Here is a 26,914-nt window from a genome sequence, read left to right on the forward strand (position 1 = left end):
TCCTTCATTAATGAATCAAATAGGCTCATTACACAGCTGATTTACATCAATTATATTGACCAACAGACATGGACACTTTCAGATTGTCTGAGAACATATGACAGTTATAGACTCACACATTCAAACTGGAAATGCAATGTATTTGATAAGCAAAGAACCTGGTAAGAGTCGCTTTGATGAGGTGATGAAGAATCAAGCAATATCCAAAATATTGAGGACTTCCTAATGCCCAATCGAACTGCTCACTGTCGTACCTTGCTGCGGATGTGAAAAGTCTGAGATGACAATGAGGACTGCAGATAAATGTCTCAAATCACCTACTAGCTGGTCGCCCTCAACCCAAGAGGAAAACGCTTCACCAATTGATGTGTCCTCGATGCCAAATCATGAAATATGCTTCAGACACAGAATGGGTAATTCAATACCAATCTGCTCTGATTTTGAACCATTGTAATTGGGAAATGTGAAGTATGAAGTTTATAATTTATTTGAACACATGTTTTGACATGAAAACTTTTGGATCACATGCATTATGCCGGGTCATGACCCTCGGACTCGGAGAGTCAGGGCGTGACTCTCCGGACTCGGCGAGTCAGGCGAGTCATGCCCCCTGACCCGTCCGAGCCCGGGTCAGGGTCACCCGGCCCGCTGACTCGCGTGACTCGCCGCGAGTCACGGAACTCTGATATATATATACGTACATATATGTATATATAAACATATATACACGTATATACATACATACATACATACATATATATATATATATACATATATACACGTACACACATATATATGTATGTATGTATTTATATATATATATATGTATGTATGTATTTATATATATATATATATGTATGTATGTATTTATATATATATGTATGTATGTATTTATTTATATATATACATGTATATATATATATATATACATGTATATATGTATATATGTAAGGAGAACAACAAAAAAATAAAATATTAAAAGACAACAAAGAAAAGGCAAACAGGATGGCGAACGAAGGAAACAAAAGAAAAACCAAAAAAAAGAGGAAGTTAAACAAAAAGGACCAAAGAAATAGAGGAAAAAAGGGGAGAGGAGCGAATTAAAAGTGGATGAGAGATGTCACGAAGGGGGATGTTGATGGCTCTTGAGGAATTAAAGTAACGGATGCTAAGAGAGACTAAGGTTCAATCCATCATCGCGATTGAGATTGGAAGGATGCTTAATGATTTTGATAGCCTCCTTAAGTTTCCTTTTAAAGAAGTTGTCCTCCCTACACAAGATTTGAGTGTCCTCTAAGCAAATATGATGCTTGGTAGTTGAGGAGTGCTATACGAGGGCTGATTTGAGGACCCGCTCGTGCTTGATGTCAGCACCATGCTCTTTGATTCTAGTGATGAAAGATCGGCTTGTTTCACCTATGTAGGGGGTGCCGCAAGATCAAACGACCTTGTAGACTCTCGACTCTAAAAGGGCATCCCTAGAGTCCTTAAAAGGGGGGACATGCTTCTTTAATGTGGAGCAAGGTTTGAAAGCACAATGAAGACCTTTTTTCAAAAGGATTTTTGAGATCTTGTGAGAAATGCCTTGAACATAAGGAAGAGACACATAGGGGAGCGAAGAAGGTGGAGCGGCCACAGGATTGAAGATGGAGAGGAAATGAGATTTGGCTTGGTGGAAGGCTCTGGTGATTTGCTTGTTAGAGTATCCATTCCACCTGAAGACTTGGCGAAGATGGGAGAGCTCTTGGTTTAAGTTATCATTGTCACAAATTTGATGGGCTCTCAAGGCAAGGGTTTTGAGGATCCCAACTTTTTGGCTAGAGTGGTGATGTTAAGAGGAGTGAAGATATAAGTCGGTATGGGTGGCTTTGCGGAACACTCGACGACCGAGGGATCCGTCAGGGTTTTTGAGGATTAAGACATCAAGGAAAGGTAGTTTGTTGTTGGATTCGAGCTCCTTGGTGAAGGTGATAGAAGGAGAAATGCTGTTGAGGTGAGCACGAAAGTCTTCTAACTTGTCCAAACCATGCGGCCAACACACATTGGTGTCATCCATGTATCACTTCCACCACATTGGCTTGAGGGGAAAGGAATGCATGCCATTTCCTCAAAATGATCCATGTATAAGTTGGCTATAACAAGTGAGAGAGGTGAGCCCATGGCCACACCATCAACCTGTTCATAGAACACGCCTTGGAAAGAAAAGTAAGTGGACCTCAAGCATAGTTCCACTAAGGAAGTGATCTTCGCACTGATCTTGTGTTTGACTATCTCGATGGAATTAGGAATGGGGACCTTAGTGAAGAGGTTGACCATGTCAAAGCTCACCAGGATATCATGACTCTCTAACTTGGTATCCTTGATGAATTGGACAAAATGGTTGGAATCTTTGATGAAAGAGTTGGAGTTACCAACAAGAGGAGAGATTAATTTGGCTAGGAAGGAGGCTAATTGTAAGTAGGATACCCAATGGTGTCAACAATGGGTCTCAAAGGAATGTTGGCTTTGTGAATTTTTGGGACCCCATAGATATAGGGGGTCACTTCCTTAGAAGGAAGAAGACGCAGCTTGGTAGCATCATCAAAGGGGGAATTAGAAATAGCCAATTTAACTTTCTTCAAGATCTTGGAGCTGGGGTTGTGGACAACAATTTTGTATCTACTAGAATCTGAGAGAAGGTCTCGCATCTTGATAATTGTCCTGATGGATCATGTTTTTCCACTAGGAGGCCCAAAATTTGTCTAAGTGTTGGAAATTTTCTTGATGAAGGTTGAATTTCCCCAAGAATGAAGTATGAACCTAAATGCAGACAAAATTCCTTGTTCTGATGGGGGTCGTTTTTCCCCAGAGCTAGTTTGTGAGTGAAATTAAGGAAATGAATGTAGATGATTGTCTTGATGGGGATCGAATTTTCCCAAAACGAGATTTATGAATGAAAATGTGTGAATTGGGTATCCAGATGACCCACATTTTTCCCCAAAGTGGATTTTTTCCGGACATAGTGAATGAAATGACGAATTTTTTGTGTCCTGATGGGGGTTGATTTTCCCCAAATTGGATTTTTGGAACTTAGCAAGTGAAATGATGCAATTTAATGTCGTGTGGGATCTTTTATGTCACACGCTCATTGGTCCATGTGTTCTTTGTCATTCTTGGTGGGGCCTAGGCGGAGTTGCGGAGTTAGACTGGGTGACCAACTTTAGTTAATCGTGCAATTGCACGATGATTTGGGCCGTTGGATACACAAGATATGGATGCTCAATACTGTGACTTATGAATTGGATGGATCGGGCCCACTCCTCCGACATCTCAAATAGCCTTGAATGTGCTGAAAGCCTATTGGTCCTTGTGAGCAGAGTCAGACTTTAGTGGGGTCCATGTGCCATGTGTGCAGGTGGGCTTGCAAAGTTAAGGTGAATAGGCATCTTGGACTAACTGCGCAGTTGAGCGGTGATCTCAGCCGTAGATCTTAGAGAAGTTGCACGACAAAGTTAAAAGAGGCTTGATAACCATGACAATCAGATAGCTAACGCGCGGGGCCAGTCACGACGACAATAAGATAGGCTTAAGTTGTAACTTAGGTGACGGGAAACCGGCTACAAGGAGTCAATGACCAATTAAAACAAAAAGAAAGGAACCTACAATAAGCCCTAGGGTTTAGGGTTTAAGGCTTTTGGGCTTACACTAATTGGACATAAAGACCTAAAACCTGGTTATTTCTGCATACAAGGCAAACTTTTGGGCACATCCCAACAGTGTGCTTGGTGGAGGATATAAAACCTAAGCCACCTTTGTAGTCAGCAGTTTTGCTGTGGTTAATAAATAATATTTTGATAAGCAATAATTGGCCATGTAATGACAATTGTTTCCGAGTAGTTGTTGGTAGTTGCCGATGGTTGCTACTCTTAACCAACCACCAGGTACTATATGTACTAATTGGTTGTCTTGGAAACCATTATTATTGACTGTACACATTACATTCTGGAATAAAAGATACATCTTTCTGGCCATGTTCTCATGTTTATTATTGTTATTTTATAATGTTGTATGAAACTTTTATGTTTACTGTTTACTTCATGTAATCTAAACTAGTTCCCTTCTCGAGTAAACAACTTTCTTGCTTAGGTTGACAAAATTTTTCCCATTCAACAAGGGACTACTTTCTATTTTCTTGCAAACCTTTCAACATGAATTTTTGGCAAAGGGAATCCAATTATTTCAAAGTTTGACTTGGTATATTCAAGATGGAGAAAACATATATAGGAAATGCTTGAAGGACTTCCATAACCAATGCTGTTTGTCCTCCCGATGAAAGCCATGTATTAGTCTACTTTTGTAACTTCATCCTTGGGTTGTTGATAAGCCAATGCCCATATTTAAGTTATTTAGTTGCAAGAGGGTTCCACGGACATTCAAGTGGAAGAGATCCTATTTTAAAGTGGAAGATGTTGAGAATTTGACCCTTTAGTCTACTAGAGTAATGAAAAAAAAATGATGCTAGATTTGCACGAGTAACTGGTTGACTAGTAGCTCTAGAAAAAAATCTGAAAAAGTTTCTATAATTGTTGAGCTTCTAAGCAAGTACCTTTACCTAGGATGGCAGAATCATCCACAAACTTATGATGGGTAAGAGGACGAACACTTTTGGCCAATCTAAAACCAGTGATTTTTTTTTCTTGACAAGCTTTAGGTGCCAATCTACCATGGAACTCTTCCAAGATGATAAAAAGGAAGGGGGATAAAGGATCACCATGATAGATCCCCCTAAAAGCCAAGAAAAGTTGAGAGGGATTACCATTAACCAAGTCATAATAGGAAATTGAAGACAAATAGGCTCTAAACCATTCAATCTAATCCTTTGAGAAACCAAATTGAGCCAAAAATTTGCGCAGAAAACCCCAATCCACTCTATCATAGGCTTTGGACAAATCCAGCTGAACAAACATAGAGGAAGATTTCTAGGCATCCTTGTAGGGCCCATCTGGGCTAACACAATCTCATCACCAATTTGACGACCTGATACAAAACCACCTTGTTTTGGAGAAATGATCTTATGAAGAAGAGGTTTCAGCATTTCTACCATAACTTTGGTGACTATTTTATACAAAACATTGTATAAAGCTACAGGTCTAAAACCTGAAATGTCCTCCACTTCAGTGGTTTTTGGAATAAGAGCTATAAAGGTTTTGTTGATTTCTTTTAGCATTGTTTTTGTTGTCCTTACCTCTTCCACCACTTTAAGGAGCTCCCCTTTAATAATGTCCCAAAACATTTGATAAAATTTAATTGGAAATCCATCTAGTCCTGGAGTTTTTTCTTTCTACATATTGAACAACATTGGCTGCAATCACTTTCTGTAACCGGAGTGTTTAGCTTTTCATTGTCTTGATCTAAGATAAGTCTAGGAAGGATATCTAATACTGTCTGTTGGGCCATCTCATCCAGAGATTGGGCTGTAAATAAATGCTGGAAATATTGCTGGGCAATTTGCTGCATACCTTCCAGAGGTTTTTCCTTGTTCCCATCTTGCATAGGAAGAGTGTTTATATAGTTATCAGCTCATCTAGTCAGCAAATACTCTGAAAGAAAGCAGAATTTTTACCGCCTTCTTTTTATTAACATATTGAAGCTATGCATGATGGCATATGAGTGATTATTTCACCTTTAAGATGAGTTATAATTTATACTAAAGAAAAAACAAAATATTATCTCTATGATTTATCAACTTTTTGAAGTTATGCATGGTCTCACATGAATAAATTTTTTTACCATCTAAGATGAATTATAATTTATCTTATTAGAAAAAAAGTGGAAAATTGTGATCGTATGGTGTATATATTTGATTTGAAATGTACGTTTGCACTTCAAAGAAGATAACTTTCTTTCGTTCTGACTAAAAAACATTTTAGTTTATAGTATCTCATTTAATATTATCTCAAGAAGATAACTTTCTTTCATACTAACTGAAATATATATATGTAAAGCATCTCATTTAAATTTTTAATAATATTCAGTGTCATGCGTGATGATTCCATGATCACTTAAGTTGAGAACTAAAGTAAAGTTATGAAAAAAAAAACATATTGGATAATATTATTAATATATAGGTTACTTTTAAAAATGTTTCTATTAATAAAATTTGAATATGGCTTTCTTTGTACTTCTAGGTTGATACCTCTCAACATTTAGATTTGAGTGAACCAATATTTGTGAGAGTATTGAGCATCAAAGGAGCATTTCTTGTTAGTTGAAAAAAGCCAATAGGGTAAAGTACCCAAAAGCTGATCCATTTGTACTTCTAGGTTGATACCTCTCAACATTTAGATTTGAGTGAACCAATATTTGTGAGAGTATTGAGCATCAAAGGAGCATTTCTTGTTAGTTGAAAAAAGCCAATAGGGTAAAGTACCCAAAAGCTGAGCATGGATCAATTGCTGAAATTTCTTACACTCTTTGGCAAATAAATCTATTGTAAATAAGTATTAGATATTTTTATTCAATGTCTGCCCATGCTTGTACAATTGATGTGAACATAGACATCTAACTATGACACAAGTTTTTGAAAAACAATTGCCAGGGATGGAGATGGTATTGTTATGGGAGATGGGGATGGGTGATAGTACACAATTTTTCAAAAAACGTTGGGCAATATGTACTTGGAGATGGTAAAAAAAAGTTAAAACAGAATATTAATATATAAATAAAATTTAGAAAAAAAAATGAATATGCAACTTTAATGAATGTAAAATACTAAAATGCATAAAATCAAAAATATTTTTCAGTCAAGTTGCATATTCATTTTTTTTTTTTCTAAATTTTGCCAGTTTCAAAAAAGGTTGGGTGATAGGTAAGTCTCCTAATGTCTCCCCCATATGGGTCTCCAAGATGGAGACATGTTTCCAATTAAGATATGAGTACCAAGGGTCTCTTGGTAATTATGCTAAAAAAATTGCTGTAAATTTGAGTATATTTCCAAACATTAGTAATCAAGGAAATTAATTTAAACACTAAAATAAAGTGACAGCTCTCCAAAAGTAACTGCTCAGATTCATTTATAAAGCATTGACATATATATGTACCAGGAACTGTTGTACACTACACAAGTAGTTATGTTCAACTCCTAAAAATTAAATGTCAAAAACAAGAGAGTTTATTCAGCATCAAATTCATAAGTAATCGACTTTTCATCCTCAGAAACACAAATATGAAACTCCTTCAAATCCACCTTAAGGTGTATTTATGCACAGATATTGAACCCTCCAACTTTATTAGAGTCGAGTACCTGCACAAAAGGCTTTTGTGATTATAGATTGTGCAACTGCAACTGTTTTTTTTTGGTAGAGAACATGGTATAGCTCATTCAGCTCACAATATTGAATATATGGCATTCTCAAACTAAAAATTGAAATACGTCAGCACTGATTTTGGTAGGGCATTAAATTATCAACTTTTGCATACACACCCTGAATATGAAATCACATGATGGCTTTTATTATCCAAATACCTGTGCATTAAGTCCCTTTATTTCCATTTCTTTGCATTATCGATCACACATAATCCTCCATTCAATACCACACTGGCCTTAATATTAGAATCTAATGTTTTAGCAATCCTTCTCTTTGATTTTAGGGAATCATTAGAACTAGTGATTAATTTATCCATATCTTTGGTTTCATCATTCAATTGCTGGAGAGATGTGAAAAGAAACTCTTCGTACTAATAGCCCAGATGAGCTTGCATATAATGCTCAATAATATTAATTATAAATGCTGATGTAGACAAAATAAGATACAATTATAAGCCATTATTCATTAAAATTATTTGTCTCTGAGGTGAAGAGGGGGCTTTGTTATGCTAAAACAATCCCATTGCGACTTTCAGATTTTTTAAATGTAGAACATATAATAGTTTACAAACTTGTAGAGTACTTGGAAAGTAGCCTGGTATTTGCGGAATTTTTGTTTGGGCTAATTTTTGCCATGTTTACTTGTGGGTATTTAGTGAGTTTGATGCCAAGATTCGTGGACATGAGATTCATACTAGAAATGTAATTTGAATGCATTTCTTCTTTTTAAACCCCCACACCCACACATCTTCCTTGCATAACATTTAAGCATCCTTGAGCAAATTGGAATGGATTTGAAGAGCAATTTTGAGAGATTTCATGTTTTTATGCTAGATCTCTCTCTCTTTTTTAACAAGCATGTAAATTAGTTCTAGTATGCTAATAATAAATTTGATGCATCCAAATTGCATTTCTATTATGAATCCCATGTTCATGAGTCTTTGTCTCAAATTCATTGAGTAACCACAAGTAAACATGGTGAAAATTTGCCCTAGAAAAACTTCCGTGAATACTTGGCTACTCACCAAATGCTTTACAATTTTGTGAACCCCCACATCCACACATCTTCCTCACACAACATTTAAGTATCCTTGAGCAAGTTGGAACAGCTTTGAAGAGCAATTCTGAGGAATTTCAGGTTTTAGGTTAATTCTCTCTTTTTTTTCCAAACATGTAAATTAGTTATACCATGTTAATAATAGATTTGTAAACATTAATTAAATTCTATGTGCAATGCTTTCAATTACAAAAATTTTATTGGTGACTTCTGTTATTTTTTTTTGAATAACCCATTGGTTTTTGTCCTTTCTCTGGAACAAAAGTTCTATGCTTTAGAGTAAAAAAATGATATTTTGGTTAAATTAAGTAATGGCATTACTATTTAAGTATTGTACGACATTTGAAATCCATCTCATAAATGACTTTTATTTTATTTTTTGTATTTAAACTGTTTTATAACTGTAGTTTTTTTTCATTTAACACTTTGCAAGTTAGATATGATGGAATCTAGCTCCACATCAGGCTCAACATTAGCTAGTGGAAGCTGTCTTGTTGGAAATCATGACTCTGCTTGGAAGTATGCCGCAATAGGACTAGTATCAAGAAGTGTGTTTTGCCTCTTTTGTTTGTAGAAGCTTAATGGAGAGATTGATTGCCTCAGGTGCCATATTACATGCATTCCTTGCTGAGATTTCAAGCTGTGTGAAAAAGCCACAGAAGATGCAAAAATAGAAATGCAGGTAGTCCTTGTGTTGGTAGATGAGAAGAAACTAGAGAGAGAAAGGACATAAGCAGCCATGCTATAAATTTTGACATGCAGGTGAAAATGGAGCTAGATATGACAAACATTGTGGGCTCTAGTCATGGTCCACCCATATGAGACTCCACCTAAACTAGTTTGAGTAATGCCTAGTCAAATGACTTTTTTGTACCTAAAAACACACCTAGAGCATTGTTGTCACGATGGAATGCACCCTTGGAGAGTGGTGTGGTGACTCTCCTTGCAATTGACAAAATGGAAACACTTGTAGGTTGTGGGTGACCTAAAACATGGAGTGAATTTCTAGAGAGGGCTGTTCTTCTAGTGTAACACCTAAAACTAGCTTACTGTACTGTTGCTTCAAGGAAAAATAAATGAAACTAAAACTAAACTTGATTTTAAATTCTGAAAATGAGGTGATACACCGGAATGTTTAGTGATTTGTACTTGCTCAAGTGTAGACAATAAGATCAATGAAGGCGACAGACCATACACAACTCAAGGTTTGACATTTTTTTGCATATGTATTTCATAGAAAGGTTTGAAGTTTATATCAGCACTCAGAAGGAATATCATTCACACTCAGAAGCAATATCATTCACAGTTGGAAATTGCATAAACTTTCCTAAAACACAAATTATAATCTGCAAATGAATATATTACTGCATACAAGTAAAGAAATGAAACAACAAATCAAGGATAAGCAATTTTACCACAAGACAAGATCAATCATTCCACGATTATACACAGTACACGGCTTATGAGAAGGTAAAAATGGCTTCATAAAGGTACATTACAGCTGAATACAAGTTTGTTTTTACAATGCTTGCTCGAGTTGCTTGGTCAACTTCCTTGGGTGCTTAGAATGCTACAACAGGGCGTTGCGGGGATGAATCCTTCGATTTTCCAACTCCTTTGTATGCTCCTAAAAAGACTCAAATCAGTATCCTCCACTCTCCTAGATGCTTGCAAAGTGCTAAAGCTACTGCTACAGGTGTCCTTGAACTGTTAACTGCTCCTCAGCTGCTCTTTAGTGTCTTAAATTGCCATTAGCATGCATGTAGAACATATTTTTGATGAGTTTTAAACGAATTAGGTCTCTTTGAGGCGTAGGATAAGGTTCTTCCTTCAGTGCATCTTCAAAACCTCTTTATGAGCCTTAACCAATCACCTTGTACTATGATCATGCTTTTGCTCACAGCTACCCTTTCAACAGTCCCTATGATTGTCTTCTTGTGAGTCACACTCACTTGGGATTGACAAGGTTTTGACACCTTCACATTCTGGGTTTAGCATGGTCTTTCATACACTGTTTACTTCTTCACTGTCATACACTTGGTCACTTTTCTAGATTGCCTCGTTCACTGTGCTGGCTATCATTCACTCTAAGCTGTCTTTTGACACTACAGTCCTCATAGACTGTCCCGTATTGACCTTACACCTGTAGATATCTATGTCTTCATGACTGTCTCTTGATCACTGTAATGTATCCTCTACCCTGTCATGCATTGCACTGTAACCATCACCTGTAGATTGTCAGCCTTGCAAGGGTTGTAAGTCTTGTAGCCCTGCAACAGAAACACCAGATGAACTTTAAGTAACATGAACCTCATTTTGCTCTGGTCAAGAACGAGGTGAAGAACAATGAGTAGTATAGACACTATTTAGAATTTTAGACCTTCACCTGAATCGCATTTGGATTGGTAAGGTCTAGTCACTCTATTTCTTGAAGTGACATCATCTGTTCACCATGCATAGGCTCATCTTTTTTGTCATTCGTCCATCTATGAACTGTCCCTACAACACTGTCATGGACTGTCCACTATTCTTGATCATTGTTACTCATGAATCATCACTTGTCTTCATGACTGTCAAAGGAAATTCTTCATGTAATATGGATATCTCTAAAACAAAAGTTAACTACACAGATATATTAATGGATAAAAATCTTCATGTTAGAATGCAATTAATCTCTCCCTTATCCATTAAGTTTTATCTTTGTACAATATTCATGGTCTGCTGAGGGTGACCTTTTTTTGTAATAATCATGTGATTATATCGAGACATGGGGCCACCAGTTTCAGAGTTGAACCTACCTTAATGGTTATTTTAAAGAATCCCAGAACTTTCACAAGTACTCTGTTCTGAATTGCCACCATTGTTTCATAATTTCTGATCTTACTTGTTTTTGAAGAGGTTAGTAGTTGGTACTACAGAACTGTTTTTCTTTAGTAACAGTGAGCCCTTAAATATGCATGTTTGTAGTTTTTCTTTCAATAACTTTTCCCAGTTTGTTTGTTTAAAAATGTCCAAGCCTGTCAAAGCGAAGTAACAAAAAGCACAAAGAATTTACCCATCACATTTTCTTGAACTATCTTGCTCTGTCATAGATATTTTATTGCTTTTTCTTGTCAGGGAGTATCTTCTCTTTCTTTAGAATGTATTTTGCATTAAAAATAATATTAATGAATTCCTTTTGGCATCTGGGTGTCAATTTTGAGTATTGGTATTATAAATTTTATCTATTCTCTGTAGATACATGTTTATGAAAATCTGAACCCTATTTTTCTTGACACAGAGCTCCCTTGGCGTCATGCAATTTATTGGAGGAGAAAGTGCAGCCTTGGCAAGATTGCATGAATATTTTTGGGAAAAGGCAAGAGCAGTCAATTTAAACTGAACATGAATGTTTGCATGTCTATGTGTGCTATTTTCAGTTTCCATTTTCCATTAGTTGTGGTTATTCATGGTAGTATTCTAGACCAGAGATTATTTAGTCTCTCCAGTACCTATCTTTTAATTGCCCTAAATGATGCATTCCCAGCATGTGCATCAATAGGTAATTTCCATGAATCAACCATTTGCAATCAGGTTTTTGATTTTTCAGTTTCCAATTCATTCTAATTTCTTGCAGGTACAAATTAAAGGTTAGCTGGTGGATGAAACAGGTTTTTGATTACTGATTAGTTAGTTAGTCATTAAATCCCAATCAATAGCACAAAACATTCCATATATTGAATGTGGCATGGATTTATGTATTCCACAAAACAATTTCCTTGATTTGAAAAATAAATGTACTCACCAGAGAAGTTCATGCTATATTCTATTATGCTCTTTACATGGTCTAATGTACAATATTAATGACTAATAGCTTGAAGATATAACATCTGATTTGTTTCCTCAAGCAGTAAAGAATGCATTCTTTTAGAAAAAATTAATTATAATAAATAATAACATGACCACTTGTTTGTACAAGACTTTTACTCTAGGCACACGTGATTACTGAGACTTGGATGATATTCACCTATAGAGAGTCCTTGTAGGAAGAGTTTGTTGGCAGTCTTCATTACGGTAAAATGCAGCGAGTTATCAAATATTCCAATACAATAGGCATATTGTTCGATGTCTAACAATGATGTTGCAAGTGTTGCAGTACATCATATATCTTGTATCACATACTGTGATTGTAATGTCCCCAATGGATATTAATGCTAATATTCCTTAAATCCCCTTCAAATATATAATTCAACTGATGCTTTGATACTATATAGAAACCATAACGGTTATTATAAGTTAAAAATATCTAGGGTTATGATTGTTTTTTAATTAGATTCAATCATCCCAAAATATTCCTTTAGAAGTCCTAATATTTACCTCTATTGGTTTACTTCTAGCTTTTATGTAAAACGCTAATCCAATAAAAATCTCAATATCTCATGGGTCACAAAATAGTAATACAACTTAGAATTTATAAATAGAGATCTATTATAGAACCCTCAAGCCTAGAATAAAGTCTAAATATTATGACATTAATCATCTGGCCATCATATGCAGTGTACTACCCCAGTTGCACCTAAATTTTTTTGCAATTCCTTTTCACTCTCCAATAGATTTACTGCTCAAGAATTATGTCAAACAGTTTGCATACTCTTGAATTCTCATCATGCACACCACTTTTCACCATTAACATTTTAACAAACAGTTTACATGCAACTGTAAAAGTTTATTTGCAGGTTCTATGCATTTCCAGATTTGCAGTAGTAATTGATAACACTTGCTTAATGTTTATTGCTCAGAAATTGAAAAAGGAAAGCGTGCAGATTGAATGATTGAGATAAACATTTGCATATCCAGAGATCATTATATTTAAACAGCAGATAAGAACAAGCTACAGGCTGACCTTTGTTGCAGAAAAATTGATTGGAGATACTCAAATGTCTCATCTTCAGTCTGCCAGTGACTTTACAGCATATCACGCAAACATATCAGCTTCCAAGGACTGCAATAACTGCTGCAGACTTTAATAGCACTGTATCAATCAGTTCTGAAGCTAAATTAAACCCAGAAAAGCCTTCAGATCACCTCAACGACCTGGTATAGTCAAAGTTCACACCCAGCAATGAATCAATCCCACTTTCCATGTAAAGGATGACTCCCAGCTCATACATATACTCAGGAAGTATATATGGCCTGCACTGGTTTATTGTTTGAAGATGAACAAGATCACTTACAAGCATAGAACCCTTGCTCAAAGCAAGGGAACTCTTCACAGTAACACATCCTGTTCCTTCAGCATTACAGTTACCACATCCTTTAAACACAATATTTTTTCAAGTATCATAAACAAGGTGGCCAGCAACTGAGATAGACTTTAATTTGTCTTCTTTTTCCCAAGTTATGATACATATGTCCTTAGTGTGGGAGACTCGAGGTGGTAGCAACTTCAACCAAATCGACCAGCATAAAGTTTCAATGGCTTTGCATTGACTTCTTAAGGATAGAATGAAGTTTTATTTCACACGATTGTCTCTTAAGGCTGTGATTTCTCTTTAAATCTTTTTGACTGCTTTCAAATGGGCGGCTAAGTGTTTTGGAGACCATGTCCTAGGCGCTTTGAGAACTTGCTCCCATGATTAATGGGGAGCCCACGCATCAAGGAGGAAACTTTTCCACGGTCAGCATAGTAACCTTAAAATATTATAATTTGATTTCAAAACTCACCTCCAACCCAATAATTTATTTAATATGCTCAACAATTTTGTCTTTTTTGATTTTTTGACTCTCGAAGGATGCAATAGTCTTAATGCAGTGGCACCCACCAAAAAGAACATCACGACTCAGCAAGTAGTGAATGAATGAAGGAATTTTAATGACGTCCACGAGACCAACAGTCTAAGGGACCCAGCACCAAACTTATGTCATCTTCATGTTCTTCTCGATATCTGCTCTTCAGTTATGGACCTTTATAAAGAAATCAGCAGTTTTGTGTAGCGTTTCCTCTTCAAAAAGTAGGTTTAGACAACCCTCTTTCAAGCTGTTCTCATACTGCCCATGGATATCTTGGTAAGCAGCACACTCAAAAATGAAGTGCCATTCAATTTCAACAACTCCTTTATTGCAGAAAACACATGTTCTTTCTTCCCAAGTCTCTTTGAGAACCATCCATCTACCTATTTCACACATTAGATGGTGAGACCCGGTTTTGAGTTGCACCACTGACAATCTAGCCTTACTCTTAATTGCCATTCGTAAGTAGTCTTTCTCATTATGTTCCCATGTGGGGTTGAACTCTTTCACATAATGGGTTTTTTTCCACTTCTTGATGTGTCTTTTGTACATGACCAAACACAGAATAAAATACCTAAAGGTACCTTATCCTCTCTTGAACAAAGTTTCCCGACTGCTGAAGATCTTGCCGAAGGATCAGTCGGAGTAACTCCAAGGTTCTGATATGTAGGTTCTCTACATGTGGATAAGCTCTTTGAGGTACGATGTGATTTTGCTGGAATCACAAGGGGACTTACATTCGATGACCTGAACGTCTGATTTGCTGGAATCACAAGTCCTATTTACTAACTGGAAGATAAAGAAATAGCAAAAGATACAGGGTTCAGGAAGTCTACTCTAAGACCTAGAATGCGAGAAGATGGATGAATGACTAGGTGGAGTCCTACTGGGCTGGGTCTCACCATCAGGTTTAACGATTCAACACCAACTCAGTGCGATCTTCTAAGGGATGTTTCAAATATGTCCAAATTGTACACCATCAGATACTGATCACCATTCAAGATAATGTGTGAACAACAGAGGTGTTATGACTCGGGATTAAGCTCGTTCTATGCCAGTTGACCACGCAAGGCGCTCTTACAGTCAGCAAAAGGCTAGTGGTTTGGACTAGGTGGATTCCATACGAGTGCATTCAATAACTTCTTTCATTCAATTTAATCATCTATCATCCAAAATGAAGATTCAACAAGAGACCATGCATATTGCAAAGAAACGACACATTTCACCATATCTTCAATGAAAAGGGGGTTCATTTACAATCAATGCAACAATTTCTTGCCTTCTCTTCCTAATCTACTCTAATTGCTATTTTATTTGCTATTCTACTATCTATTCTCTATTAATCAATCTCTGACTATTATCTATTAGCTAACTATTAACCTTTACAAACGAGGAGCCAGGGCTTTATATAGAGAACCCTTTACAAACAGACGACTCTGATTGACTTAGAATCAATGGCTAGGATTACAAGATAGAAACCCTAATTAGGGTTTGTTACAACAAACTTCCTTAGCCAATTAGAAAATTACATTCCAAGAGTGAGGACCACTAGGAAGCAGGGGTAGGTACATCAAAGTTTGTGCCATCCCCGATGAGTCAGGTACATTGAATCTGGACACGCTGAGGTGGACCAATCCAACTGGAGGAAAGAAGACTGGGATGCCACCTTGTCTGACACTTGTAACTTGGTTGATGTTCAATTTGATGACGCTGAGAAGCTAACTTTAATTAACTCTTCTGAAACTATCTGCTTCTTCAATGTACCTTGGTAGATTCTCCTCTGTCTTTGATGTGTTTGATGAGTGGAGTACCTCTCCTTGACTCCCATGTGTCTGATGAAGTTTCCTGATTTTCAAGTCATCCTTCTCCGGAAGTACACCTCTGCTTGGGAGTGCTGGCAAAGCCTTTCTTGGTCATCTTGTGATTCCTTAGTGTGGCAAAGTGAAGGGCTTTGGAGATAGCTGGCAATTCCTTGAACACCTTGAGCCTTCCAATGCTTCAAAGCACCTTGAGTCTTCCCTTTTGCCTGTGGAACGTCCTTGACGATGATGGACTGGACGTGGTCGTCCTTGATGATGCTGGACTGGTTTTCTCCATCTGCAGAATAAACCAAAAGGTGATTAAGTACTTATGACATATTCATTTCAACAAAGCATTTTCACCTTAAATCCTCAACAAGAAGACTTTAAAATAAAGTTTGTTCAAAATCCTTCCCAGGGACAGGTCCTATAAGAATTTCGCCCTGGACCCTTTGGAAGGGTCAAGAGCGAATTTTGCTATTTTGCCCAATTTATACCTCTTTTCAACATTATCTCACAACTAGCTCTTCGCCTGGCCCAAACAAAGTGAAAAATAGGAGTTTCAAAAGATTTTGCCCTGGACCCTTTGGAAGGGTCAAGAGCGAATTTTGTATTCCAGGATAATTCTATCACTTGTTTATTCCAAAATTCCTCCCAAGGCAAACATATGATAGCTTTCCTTCCTCCAGAGCCTAGGGATCCATGCTTTGACCTTTATCATGAGCAAGTTAGGTGAAATTGAGGATTTTGCCTTGGACCCTTTGGAAGGGTCAGGAGCAAATTTCTTGATCATGGACAAAACACTCACTTCTTTCACTCACAACCCCCTCTAAGGCATGCTTGAGGAAATATTTTAAGCCCAGTCACCCTCACCAATGATTTGACCTAACACAATTTTGAAGGAAAAAGAGATTTTGTGAATTTCACCCTGGACCCTTTGGAAGGGTCAGAAGTGAAATTCAAGTTTTAGGCTTGATCTTACACTTCCTTTACCTCAATTCACTTTACAAGGCAAGAATACCTCACTCCACCTTCAACCATGCCATAGGCATTAAAGTTTTAGCTTCACTCAAGGAGGAAAAGGGTGGTTTGAAGAATTTCGCTCTGGACCCTTTGGAAGGGTTAGGAGCGAAATTCATGATTTGCTTGCTTTCCTTCACCAAGGTCCATCTTTTTCACTTTCTATACTTGGACTCTCATCTTTGGATCCCTCTCCCATGCTTGCAACATTTTGCTTGACCTCAAAATGACTAGAAAAGAGAATTTCGCTAGAAATCATGGCCAGGGACGGGACCCATAATGGATTTCGCCCTGGACCCTTTGGAAGGGTTAGGAGCAAATTTCTTCGTCTAGCCCAAAATCATCATTTTTGGAGACAACAATCCATTCAAGGGCAATCTCAAGGGCTTCTATCATCTTTGTCTAGGCCTGGCTTGGCACAAATATGAAAGGACTAGGTGGATTTTAGAATTTCGCTCTGGACCCTTTGGAAGGGTCAAGAGCTAAATTCATGATTTGAGCTTATTTTCTCATTCTCTCAACTCTAATCCACCCCCAAGACCAAGGATACATCGCCTCAATCCTATCTAGGCCATAAAAAACCTAAAACTTAACTTGATTTGCAAGGAAAATAAGTGATCCTAGGAATTTCACTCTAGACCCTTTGGAAGGGTCAGGAGCGAAATTCTTGATTTGGCTCAATTCCTTCATGCTGACGGATCACTAGCAACTCAAAGTTTTGCTCAAGGACTTCTCCAATCTTACCCCATCCTGACCCACACTTGACTTAGCATAAAATTGAGAAAAAAGGGTGGTTTTTGGGGAATTTCGCTCTAGACCCTTTGGAAGGGTCAAGAGCGAAATTTAAGATTAGGACACAATTCCATCTCCTTCTTCCCTTGCTATGCCATGATTTTCACCTTTGGACTCCTTCCTCATGAAGACAACACTTGTTTGACCCCCAAGAAGGCCTGGAAGGAGAAATTCGCTGAAGACCATGGCTAAGGACATGACCCATTTGGATTTTGCTCTGGACCCTTTGGAAGGGTTAGGAGCAAAATTCATGTCCTAGCTCAAAATCATCATTGTTAATGGCAAAAAATCAACTCCAAGGCATGCCTAGGGGTCCTTCTAAGCTCTATTCATCTTTATCCATGCTTAGCTTGACACAAAATGAAAGGAAAAGGTGGATTTTAGGAATTTCGCTCTGGACCCTTTGGAAGTGTCAGGAGCAAAATTCATGTTTTTGCTCAATTCCTTTAAGTTTGAAGATCACCAACAAGTCAAATTCATGCCTAAAGACATCTCCCATCTTAATTTACCCTAGCCCATACTTGACTTAGCATAAAATTGAGAGAAAAGAGTGGTTTTGTGAAATTTCGCCTTGGACCCTTTGGAAGGGTCAGGAGCGAAATTTGAACTCTAGGCTTGACTCTTCATCTTTTCAACTCCAATCTTCTTTGCAAGGTAAAAATACACCACTCTTCGCCCAAGGAACAAGGTTTTAGGGCCTAAACATGGAAGCAAAAGAGGTTTATCAAGAATTTCGCTCTGGACCCTTTGGAAGGGCCAGGAGCGAAATTCTTGTTCAAGGCAAAATCTTCATCTTTCAATGCGTCCAACTACCTCTCAAGGCAAGAACATACCAATCTACCCTCGAACATGCCTTGGACACTAAGAACTTGGCCAAACAAGGAAGAAAATGAGGTCCATGGAGATTTTCGCTCTCTTAGGAAGGGTCAGGAGCAAAAATCATGTTCTAGGCTTGATTCTTCATTTCTCCAACTCCAAACCACCTCAAAAGGAAAAGACATGTTATCTCACTTCCATCCACGCCATAAAGACCAAGGACTTGACCTCCTCTAAGGGAAAAATAGGTGTTTGCAAGAATTTCACCCTAGAGCCTCTGGAAGGGTCAGGAGCGAAATTCTTGATCTTGGACAAAATCTTCACATTTTGATGCTTCCATTCACTTCCTAAGGCAAGAACATGTCAAAACCTTCTCAATATTCCTTAGAAACTAAGATCTTGGTCTAGTCAAGGAAGAAGTGGGTGTCTTCTAAGAATTTCGCTCTAGACCCTTTGGAAGGGTCAGGAGCGAAATTCAAGTTGGGTTGATTTCACACCTCTTTCCTCCTCAACTCACTTCAAACTTGATTTAACCAATTTCTCCTTATCACCATCAAGTCTATTTGCCACTTACTTAGCTCAAAACAAGGTCTTTCCAATGCCCTAGGCAAAATAGAGGGTCAAATGAGGTTTTTCGCTCTGGACCTAGGCCAAGGATAGGACCTATAGGGAATTTCGCTCTGGACCCTTTGGAAGGGTCAGGAGCGAAATTTCCATTCTAGGTTGATTTTCACCATTTCATCGCATCAAACCTCCTCTCCAAGGAAAAATATGCATCCAAGTCTTCCAAACCATGCCTTAGAAGCTCCAAACTTGGTCAAGTTAAAGAGTAAAATGGAGAAAAAATGAATTTCGCTCTGGACCCTTTGGAAGGGTCAGGAGCGAAATTCTTGTTTTGGTAAAAAATCCTCCATTCTTTCACATTCTATCACCTCAAAAGGCAAAGACACATAATTCTCCTTCCAACTACGCCCAAGGAACTAGGTTTGTGTGCAAACAAAGAGGAAAAAAGGTGTCTAGGGAGAATTTCGCTCTGGACCGTTTGGAAGGGTCAGGAGCGAAATTCACATTTAGGCTCAAATCTTGACTTCATTTCTCACATTTCTTCATCCAAACAAGTGTTTTGCCCTCAGTAATACCTGGGAATGAGTTAGTTCTAAGTTTGGGTCAAAGTAGAATGTCTTATGGAGAATTTCGCTCTGGACCCTTTGGAAGGGTCAGGAGAGAAATATGACATTTTGGTCTCTCCATCAGGATTCATATTTCTCACATTTCTTCATCCAAACAAGTGTTTTACCCTCAATAATGCCTGGGAATGAGTTAGTTCTAAGTTTGGGTCAAAGTAGAATGTCTTATGGAGAATTTCGCTGTGGACCCTTTGGAAGGGTTAGGAGCGAAATTTGACATTTTGGTCTCTCCGTCTGGATTCATATATGGAATATAACATTTAAGTATAAGAAAGAAGAAAGACTTATACTTTAAGTTATATTCCATTTATACTGTCAGGATGTTTGAGAGTGGTTTCGGACCTCCAAGAGTTATAATGCAAAATCTAGTTTTTGGAGGATTCTTCAATTTTCCAGACTTAGTCAAATTTCAGGATCAAGATGACATTCCAGACAGCCAAATTTCAGGACATTTGAAGATCAGGATGACATTCCAGATTTCATCACTCACCAATTTGACTTAATTCAGACCTTCAAGGATGATATTCACTCACCAAGCTTCATTGACCTCCTCAAACTCAAACAAGACACAATTAGCAACAAGAGCAAAACCTTGTCCTAAGGAAGACTTTCAAAGAAACCCTAACCTGGAGCACCTGCTGACTCCCCCTGGCTCAAGCAGAGCCTGCCATCCTAGTGATCCCTCTGGCAACACTCAGCATGCAAAGGCTAACAGACAAAACCTAAAAACCTAGAAAGAAAACCCTAGAAAGCAAAAAAGTAGGGGTCCCCATTTGCAATGGGGCGATGTGTGAATACGTCACAACACCACCCCATTTATTTTGTCCACATGGAAGCCTTGAATTTTTCTAACATGTCTTTTTATCTCTTCCTTAGTATTGGGACATGTTTGCAAGTCAATGTCCCATTTACTCAACCATTCCTTGTTTTGATTCATCCACGTCTTCTTTCTATGTACTAGTCTCTCGCCAACAACCATTCCTTGTAATGAAAAGAAGCCACGATCAAAAGAAACACTCACGCCATCCCTGGATTCTTTGCCACGAAGTTTATAGACCCTCAAATACCATCGCAAGCATTCCTAATCTATAATAGAGAGGCACACGATTATGAGTACATTTTCATGCCACATGAAGGTGACACGACTCACAAAGGAAAGTGCCCAGCTATATTGATGTCAACCATGATGCCCTCATGAATGCTTAGAATGTTGTGGTAACTCAAAATATCTCAGTGTCCGGCTTTCAAGTCCTCGACGACTTAGCAAGAACCTCCTGAAATGCCAAACAAATTATTACGCTTCAAAATCATAAACCTTTAATCATTTATTGAATCGCCCAACTTGCTTATTTAATTTGAATTTTCACGCAAATATTCAGTGATTCTATATTTTCTTGCCTTGTCACCTAGTAGTAAAGATTATTCATAATTGCACAATAATTAAATATCCGGTTTTCAATATAAGTGATTTCCTTGAATAACTAAGGCCAACACAAGTTTCATGCCAAGAAGGTATCTCAATGCCAAAACAAGAGATGTTACAGCCAAGATAGTGAAAATACCAAGCCACGAAAATCCACGCCAAAGTATTCACATTATTTTATTATGTAAATCTTCAATGAAGCATACAAGCACACACCTCAAAAAGACTTCCATTAACTGAATCTGCAAACCTGATAATCTTCTTTAATGCCCATATGTGAACCCTAGATGAATTCACCTCTAATCTCATCCCCGTTCTAGCCTTCAGCTCTCTAATGATCCTTGAGTGGAACCATTATGTGAAGCAAATGGTTTTTGTCCTCAGCTCCAATTCACCATTGGGGTTTCCGTTCCACACGCACAAGCAACAAGATCTTCGTAGAGAGAACTAACAACTTTTGCAATGAACCCCCAATCTCCTTTTAAACCTTTTCTGGGAACTTTCTAGAAAGAATTAATTAAAATCATTTTATAAAATATTTTATCCTTATTTCTCCAAAAAGTGAGTTAAAATATGATGAATGAATCATTCATCATTTTGCCCTCAAGGTTCAACATCAAATCTCATTTTGAGATGAATAGGAAAAAAAAAAATTGTTAAACTAGGCTGATTTTATTTTTATTTTTTATTTTGTGAAATGCAATGTCAATTTCACAATGAGCTCCGAAGGCATGAGTGAAGATGACATGGAAATCCATTCTCATAGTGAGAATGATTCAGAATATGAACCTGAAAATGAGGGGGGTGACCATGGGGCTGATCCTGGAGCCCAATCTAGTTCTATGGCGAGTGCACCAGCTAGTACAGGTTGCCCTTCAGAGTTGTTGGCATTGTTTGATAGGGGTCATTTTGATCCTAAGTCTCCTCTAAAACAGTTTGCTTCACGAATATCAGTACAAGGCACATCACATTCAAGTGGAGGAACAAGGAAGTGGAAGTGCAACATTTGTGACACTGAATGGTTCGGTAGCATTAGTAGGGTGAATGCACACTTTCTGTTTCGGAGAGGAAAAGGCGTGAAACATTGTAAGTTTTTGGAGGAAGCTAAAAATATACAGTACAAAATTGAGTTTAACAGGCTTTGGGGGGTTCCAGATGACACAAATATTTCAATGCCTACTACTTTGTCTGCTAGGGCAGCACTTCAGGGCAACCAAAATCTGCCACATACTTCTCATGCTTCGCAAATGAGAGGAATGATGTTTGGATCTCCATCCACTTCCACTTCTACTGCCGCCAGGGCTGGGAAACGTAGGTTGCAGACACCATAGAGCAACCCCATTGCTGATATGTTTAATGTGCAGCTAAGAGATGAGATAGATGAATCCTTTGGCAAGTTCTTCTTTGCCAATGGCATTCCATTTTATGTTACATGGTCTCCTTATTATAGGGAGATGATGGCTATGGTGGCCAAGGGAGGACCATCTTATGTGCCACCAGGGGAGACGAAAATGAGGACTTTGATCTTGGATAAATGCTATTCCAAGATCAATATTTTGATGGAGAAGATGAAGGCATGTTGGGTGGCATCAAGGTGCAACATAGTTATGGATGGGTGGACGGACATTAGCCATCGGCCACTCATCAATGTCATGGTCACATGTGCAAAGGGCCCATACTTCCTTAGAGCAGTTGATTGTATAGGGTATCGTAAAGATTCTGATTTCCAGTTTTAGGTCCTCAGGGAGGCTATTAAGGAGGTTGGGCCACAAAATGTGTTCCAAGTAGTGATAGATGCAGCCCATGTGTGTAGAGCAGCAGGGAGACTCATTGAGGCAGCCTATAGACACATTTGGTGGACCCCATGTTGTATGTATGCCATGAACAATGCACTCAAGGACATGGGGAAGATTGACTGGATTAGAGGAGTGGTCACTGATGCGAGAGATGTGTAGATGTTTATCTGCAACCACCACACTTCACATGTACTCTTCAGGACCTTCACAAAGAAGGAGTTCTTGAAACTAGCTGAGACTAGATATGCATCCTATTTCATTCTCTTGGAGAGAATGATTGAGTTGCAAGAGGCATTGCAACTCATGGTTATGACTAATGAGTGGAATAGGTGGGCTGAGGCCAAGACAGAGCAAGGGAGAAGGGTGAAGGAGATAGTGAAGAGTGATGTGTTCTGGATTGATGCGAAATACATTCTCTCTATCATTTCTCCACTATTCCAAGTGATTAGATATGGGGATGGGGATGCACCTAACCTTGGAGAGGTGTATGAGTGCATTGACTCTATGCTTGACTAGATGAGGGCTGTTGTGTGAGTGAAGGAACCCTCTCTAGCATTCTACAATGAGCAAATCCGGCCTATCATTCAGTGTAGATGGGACAAGTTGAACACTCCTTTGCATATGGCTGCCTTTGCCTTGAATCCTAAGTGGTACAAGGCTAGACCGGGTAGAGTGACACCGATTCAGGATGATGAGGTGAAGGCGGGTTTCTTTAGGTGCATAGAGAAGATGTTTGATTGCAGAGATGCCGACACAATGTGCACTGAGTGAGGAAGATTTGCCACTCTTAGAGGTTATTCAGATGCGGCAAAGATGGATATAGACACTATGGCACAAGAGGACCCACTTTTGTGGTGGAATTGTCATGGTCCGAAATCTTTGACCACCACTCTAGCCATCCATCTGCTATCCCAGGTTTCCAGTTCTTCAGCTGTTGAGAGGAACTGGTCTACATATAGACACTATGGCACAGGAGGACCCACTTACCTCTAAGAGAGCAGAGAAGCTTGTGGCTGTACACAGTGCTTTGCGTCTCATGGACCGCAAGACACTTGTGTACAAGGAGAGTCCAACGGCATGATGGGATGTAGAGCCAGAGGAGCCTTCACAGATTGATGAGGATGATCCTACCACTTCAGATGCAGGGCTAGTTGGTGTGAGCTTGAGGGACCTTGATCTTCAAGAGTCCAACAGTTCTAGTGAGGAGGAGTTCGCAGATGATTAGAGGCCTCCATTAGCTACATTTTGAGTTTTGTCATTTTGTCTTTGACTCTAGTCTCTTTTGTAATGCTATTGATGCACGTATTTGTATTTGGCTACTCATTGTAATGATGAATCATGTAATCATCTTTATTATTATAGACTTTGCAATGGCATCAGATATTCATATTTTCATTTTCCTTTTTCGATAGAATAGAAATCTCCAATTTGACAATTTCATTTGTCAAATTTTATTTAGCATTTAGCAATTACTAATCTAAATAATCTTGGTATTTCTGATAGTTTCATTTGAAATCTAATTCTTTTACTGTTATACTGTCATACATCTTTTCAAAACTAGTTTTTCAAGTACTATATGTATATGTATAACTATATGAGCACCACCACCCCGCCACCCCCCCGCTGCTGTCCCCCCGCGGTCCCCAAACTTAGGCCCTTGGTCCCCCCGTCCCGGAAACACGTCCCCGCATCCCCCTGTCCCCAATGCTCGTGGAACATTGCTTATAGCTATTCGCCAACATTCTTGGCTAGATGCAAATCAAATCTGTAATAACAAAATCCTTTGTTGACCCTAGATGAAGTTGCTTTGCCAAGTAAAAGGGTTTTCATCCTTGAGCTTCTAGATCAAAGGATTTTCATCGTTTGGTTTGCTACAGATCCTAAGGTTTTCATCCTCAGGTCTAACACTCTAAACAAGACATGCTCTAAACAAATTGTTGGGTTTCAATGATGAAAGTGTAGATTGATTCCCTTAGAATGCGGCCAACCTTACACAATATCGAGATCTACGGCTGAAATGGTGTTCCCACTTGTTGATGTGTGTTTTATGCACATACAAACACAGAATAAAATACCAAAATAATGTACCCTCTCTTGAACAAAATCACTTCAGATGTTAAATATTTGATCAACTAAGACGATTCCAAGGTTTCTACGATCAGTTCTTGACATGTGGGTAAATCAATGGCTTGATGTGATATGCTGTTTTCACTTGGGGACTTACGCAATTGTTCGGAGCTTATCATGGATTGGAATAGGTTTTTCCAATGACTTAGGATTTTGCAATATAGCTCTTGATCTAATCTAACAAGGATTTCAAATAAAATGCAAAAGGAATAAGGGTTTAGGAATTCTAATGTAAAACCTAGAATGCAAGAAGCAATGATTGAATCAATGAAATCCTAGTAGGCAAGGTCTCACCATCAGTGAACAATTCGACACAAGCTTAGTGCAATCATCTAAGGTAAATTTTATAGATGTTCAATTTATCACCATCAACGTCAATACCATCAAGGCAATGCATACTAATGGACGTGCAATAATTGAATTTAAGTTCAATTCCAAATTCCAGTTGACCACACAAGGCGATCCTAAAAATCAACAAGAAAGCTAGTGCTATGGACTAAATGGATTTCAATCAAATGCATTCAATAACTCTTTCATTCAATCTAAGAAACTTGAAACAAATTTTAATCTAAATTCTATTCTAAATTGGAGGCAATGAGAACCACAAATGCATACAAAATCTAAACACAACCACCACACTTCAATGATTTGTATTTCAAATCTACAGCATATAGATGAAAGTTCTCAAAAATCTCTCCCTTACAAATGAGAGGCAATGGGGTATATATAGGGTCTCAAATAGATTGAAGGGCCAAGATTCATTTCGAAACGAGGACCAAGATCATGCCAACATTGCCCTAAATTTGACCTAATTAGGGTTTACATCAAAAAAAGAATCACCAAAAGGTAACCCAATGGGATGACGCCTAGTCATCAAGGAGGGAAATCTTCTAGAAGATTTCGTCCCGCATCCCTCTCTCTAGCAGCATATTCCAAGAATCTGGCCAAGATTGAGTTAAGCTCCTCCATGGTAATGCTGGGTAAAGCCTCCTGTTGTGCATCTATCACATTTAACTCATCTGAGAAAGAATCAAGTGCATTCTCCTAATCTAGCATAAGCTTTTGCAAACTGTTGATGTGAACCACGAGAAAACAAATCATCTATTTGATTCTTCTTCAAAGTTCTAACTCATTGAAGTATATGAACTTCATCTTTTCTCTCAATTCTTCTAAGTGTAAAGTGTTGGAAGCATGGACATCATCCCCAACAGCTCATCAATAGATCTAAGGATCTTAGATTGAATCTCTTGGATCGATCCTTCCATCTTTGCACAATCTTGTCTTGCATAACTATAAGTAGACTTCTTCATAGCTAAGGAACATGTTGATGTGTTTTTTATGCACATAACAATACAGAATAAATTACCAAAGTAATTTACCCTCTCTTGAACAAAATCACCTCAAATGCCAAGAATGAGATCAACTAAAATGATTCCAAGGTTTCTACATGTTAGGTCTTGACGAGTGGGTAAGTTCAGTGGTTGATGTGAATTGCTGTGTTTCACTTGGGGACTTACGCAAATGTTTGGATTATTGTCATGTCCCCTCTTTAGCTCTGTCTAGCAGAGACATGTGAGTTAGCTTATTATGGGGTCTTGTAGGTTGATAGCGATGGATAGAGACTCAGTGTGGTTATACAGTGTCTGGGACTTGGTGTTCTGGCAGTAGTTGATCAGTTTGGAGCAGTTCCTTATTTTTAGAAGATAGTTCCTACATTTATGGAGGATATCCCTACTATTTAGGAGGTTATGACCATACCCAGGGTTGGGTCTTCTTGAGATTA

At 38.2% G+C, this 26,914-nt stretch overlaps 1 protein-coding gene across 2 annotated transcripts in view; it reads left to right on the forward strand.

The window, feature by feature from the left end:
• Nucleotides 1–26,914, forward strand: part of LOC131075017 (cryptochrome DASH, chloroplastic/mitochondrial) — a 200,012-nt gene that overhangs the window by 46,942 nt on the left and 126,156 nt on the right. For both annotated transcript variants that reach the window (XM_059214979.1, XM_058011786.2), the window contains exon 5: nt 11,683–11,760. In XM_059214979.1, the coding sequence (XP_059070962.1) occupies nt 11,683–11,760 (78 nt within the window). The remainder of the gene's footprint in view (nt 1–11,682; nt 11,761–26,914) is intronic.

The sequence above is a fragment of the Cryptomeria japonica genome, chromosome 2, assembly GCF_030272615.1.
Source record: "Cryptomeria japonica chromosome 2, Sugi_1.0, whole genome shotgun sequence".
NCBI lineage: Eukaryota > Viridiplantae > Streptophyta > Pinopsida > Cupressales > Cupressaceae > Cryptomeria > Cryptomeria japonica.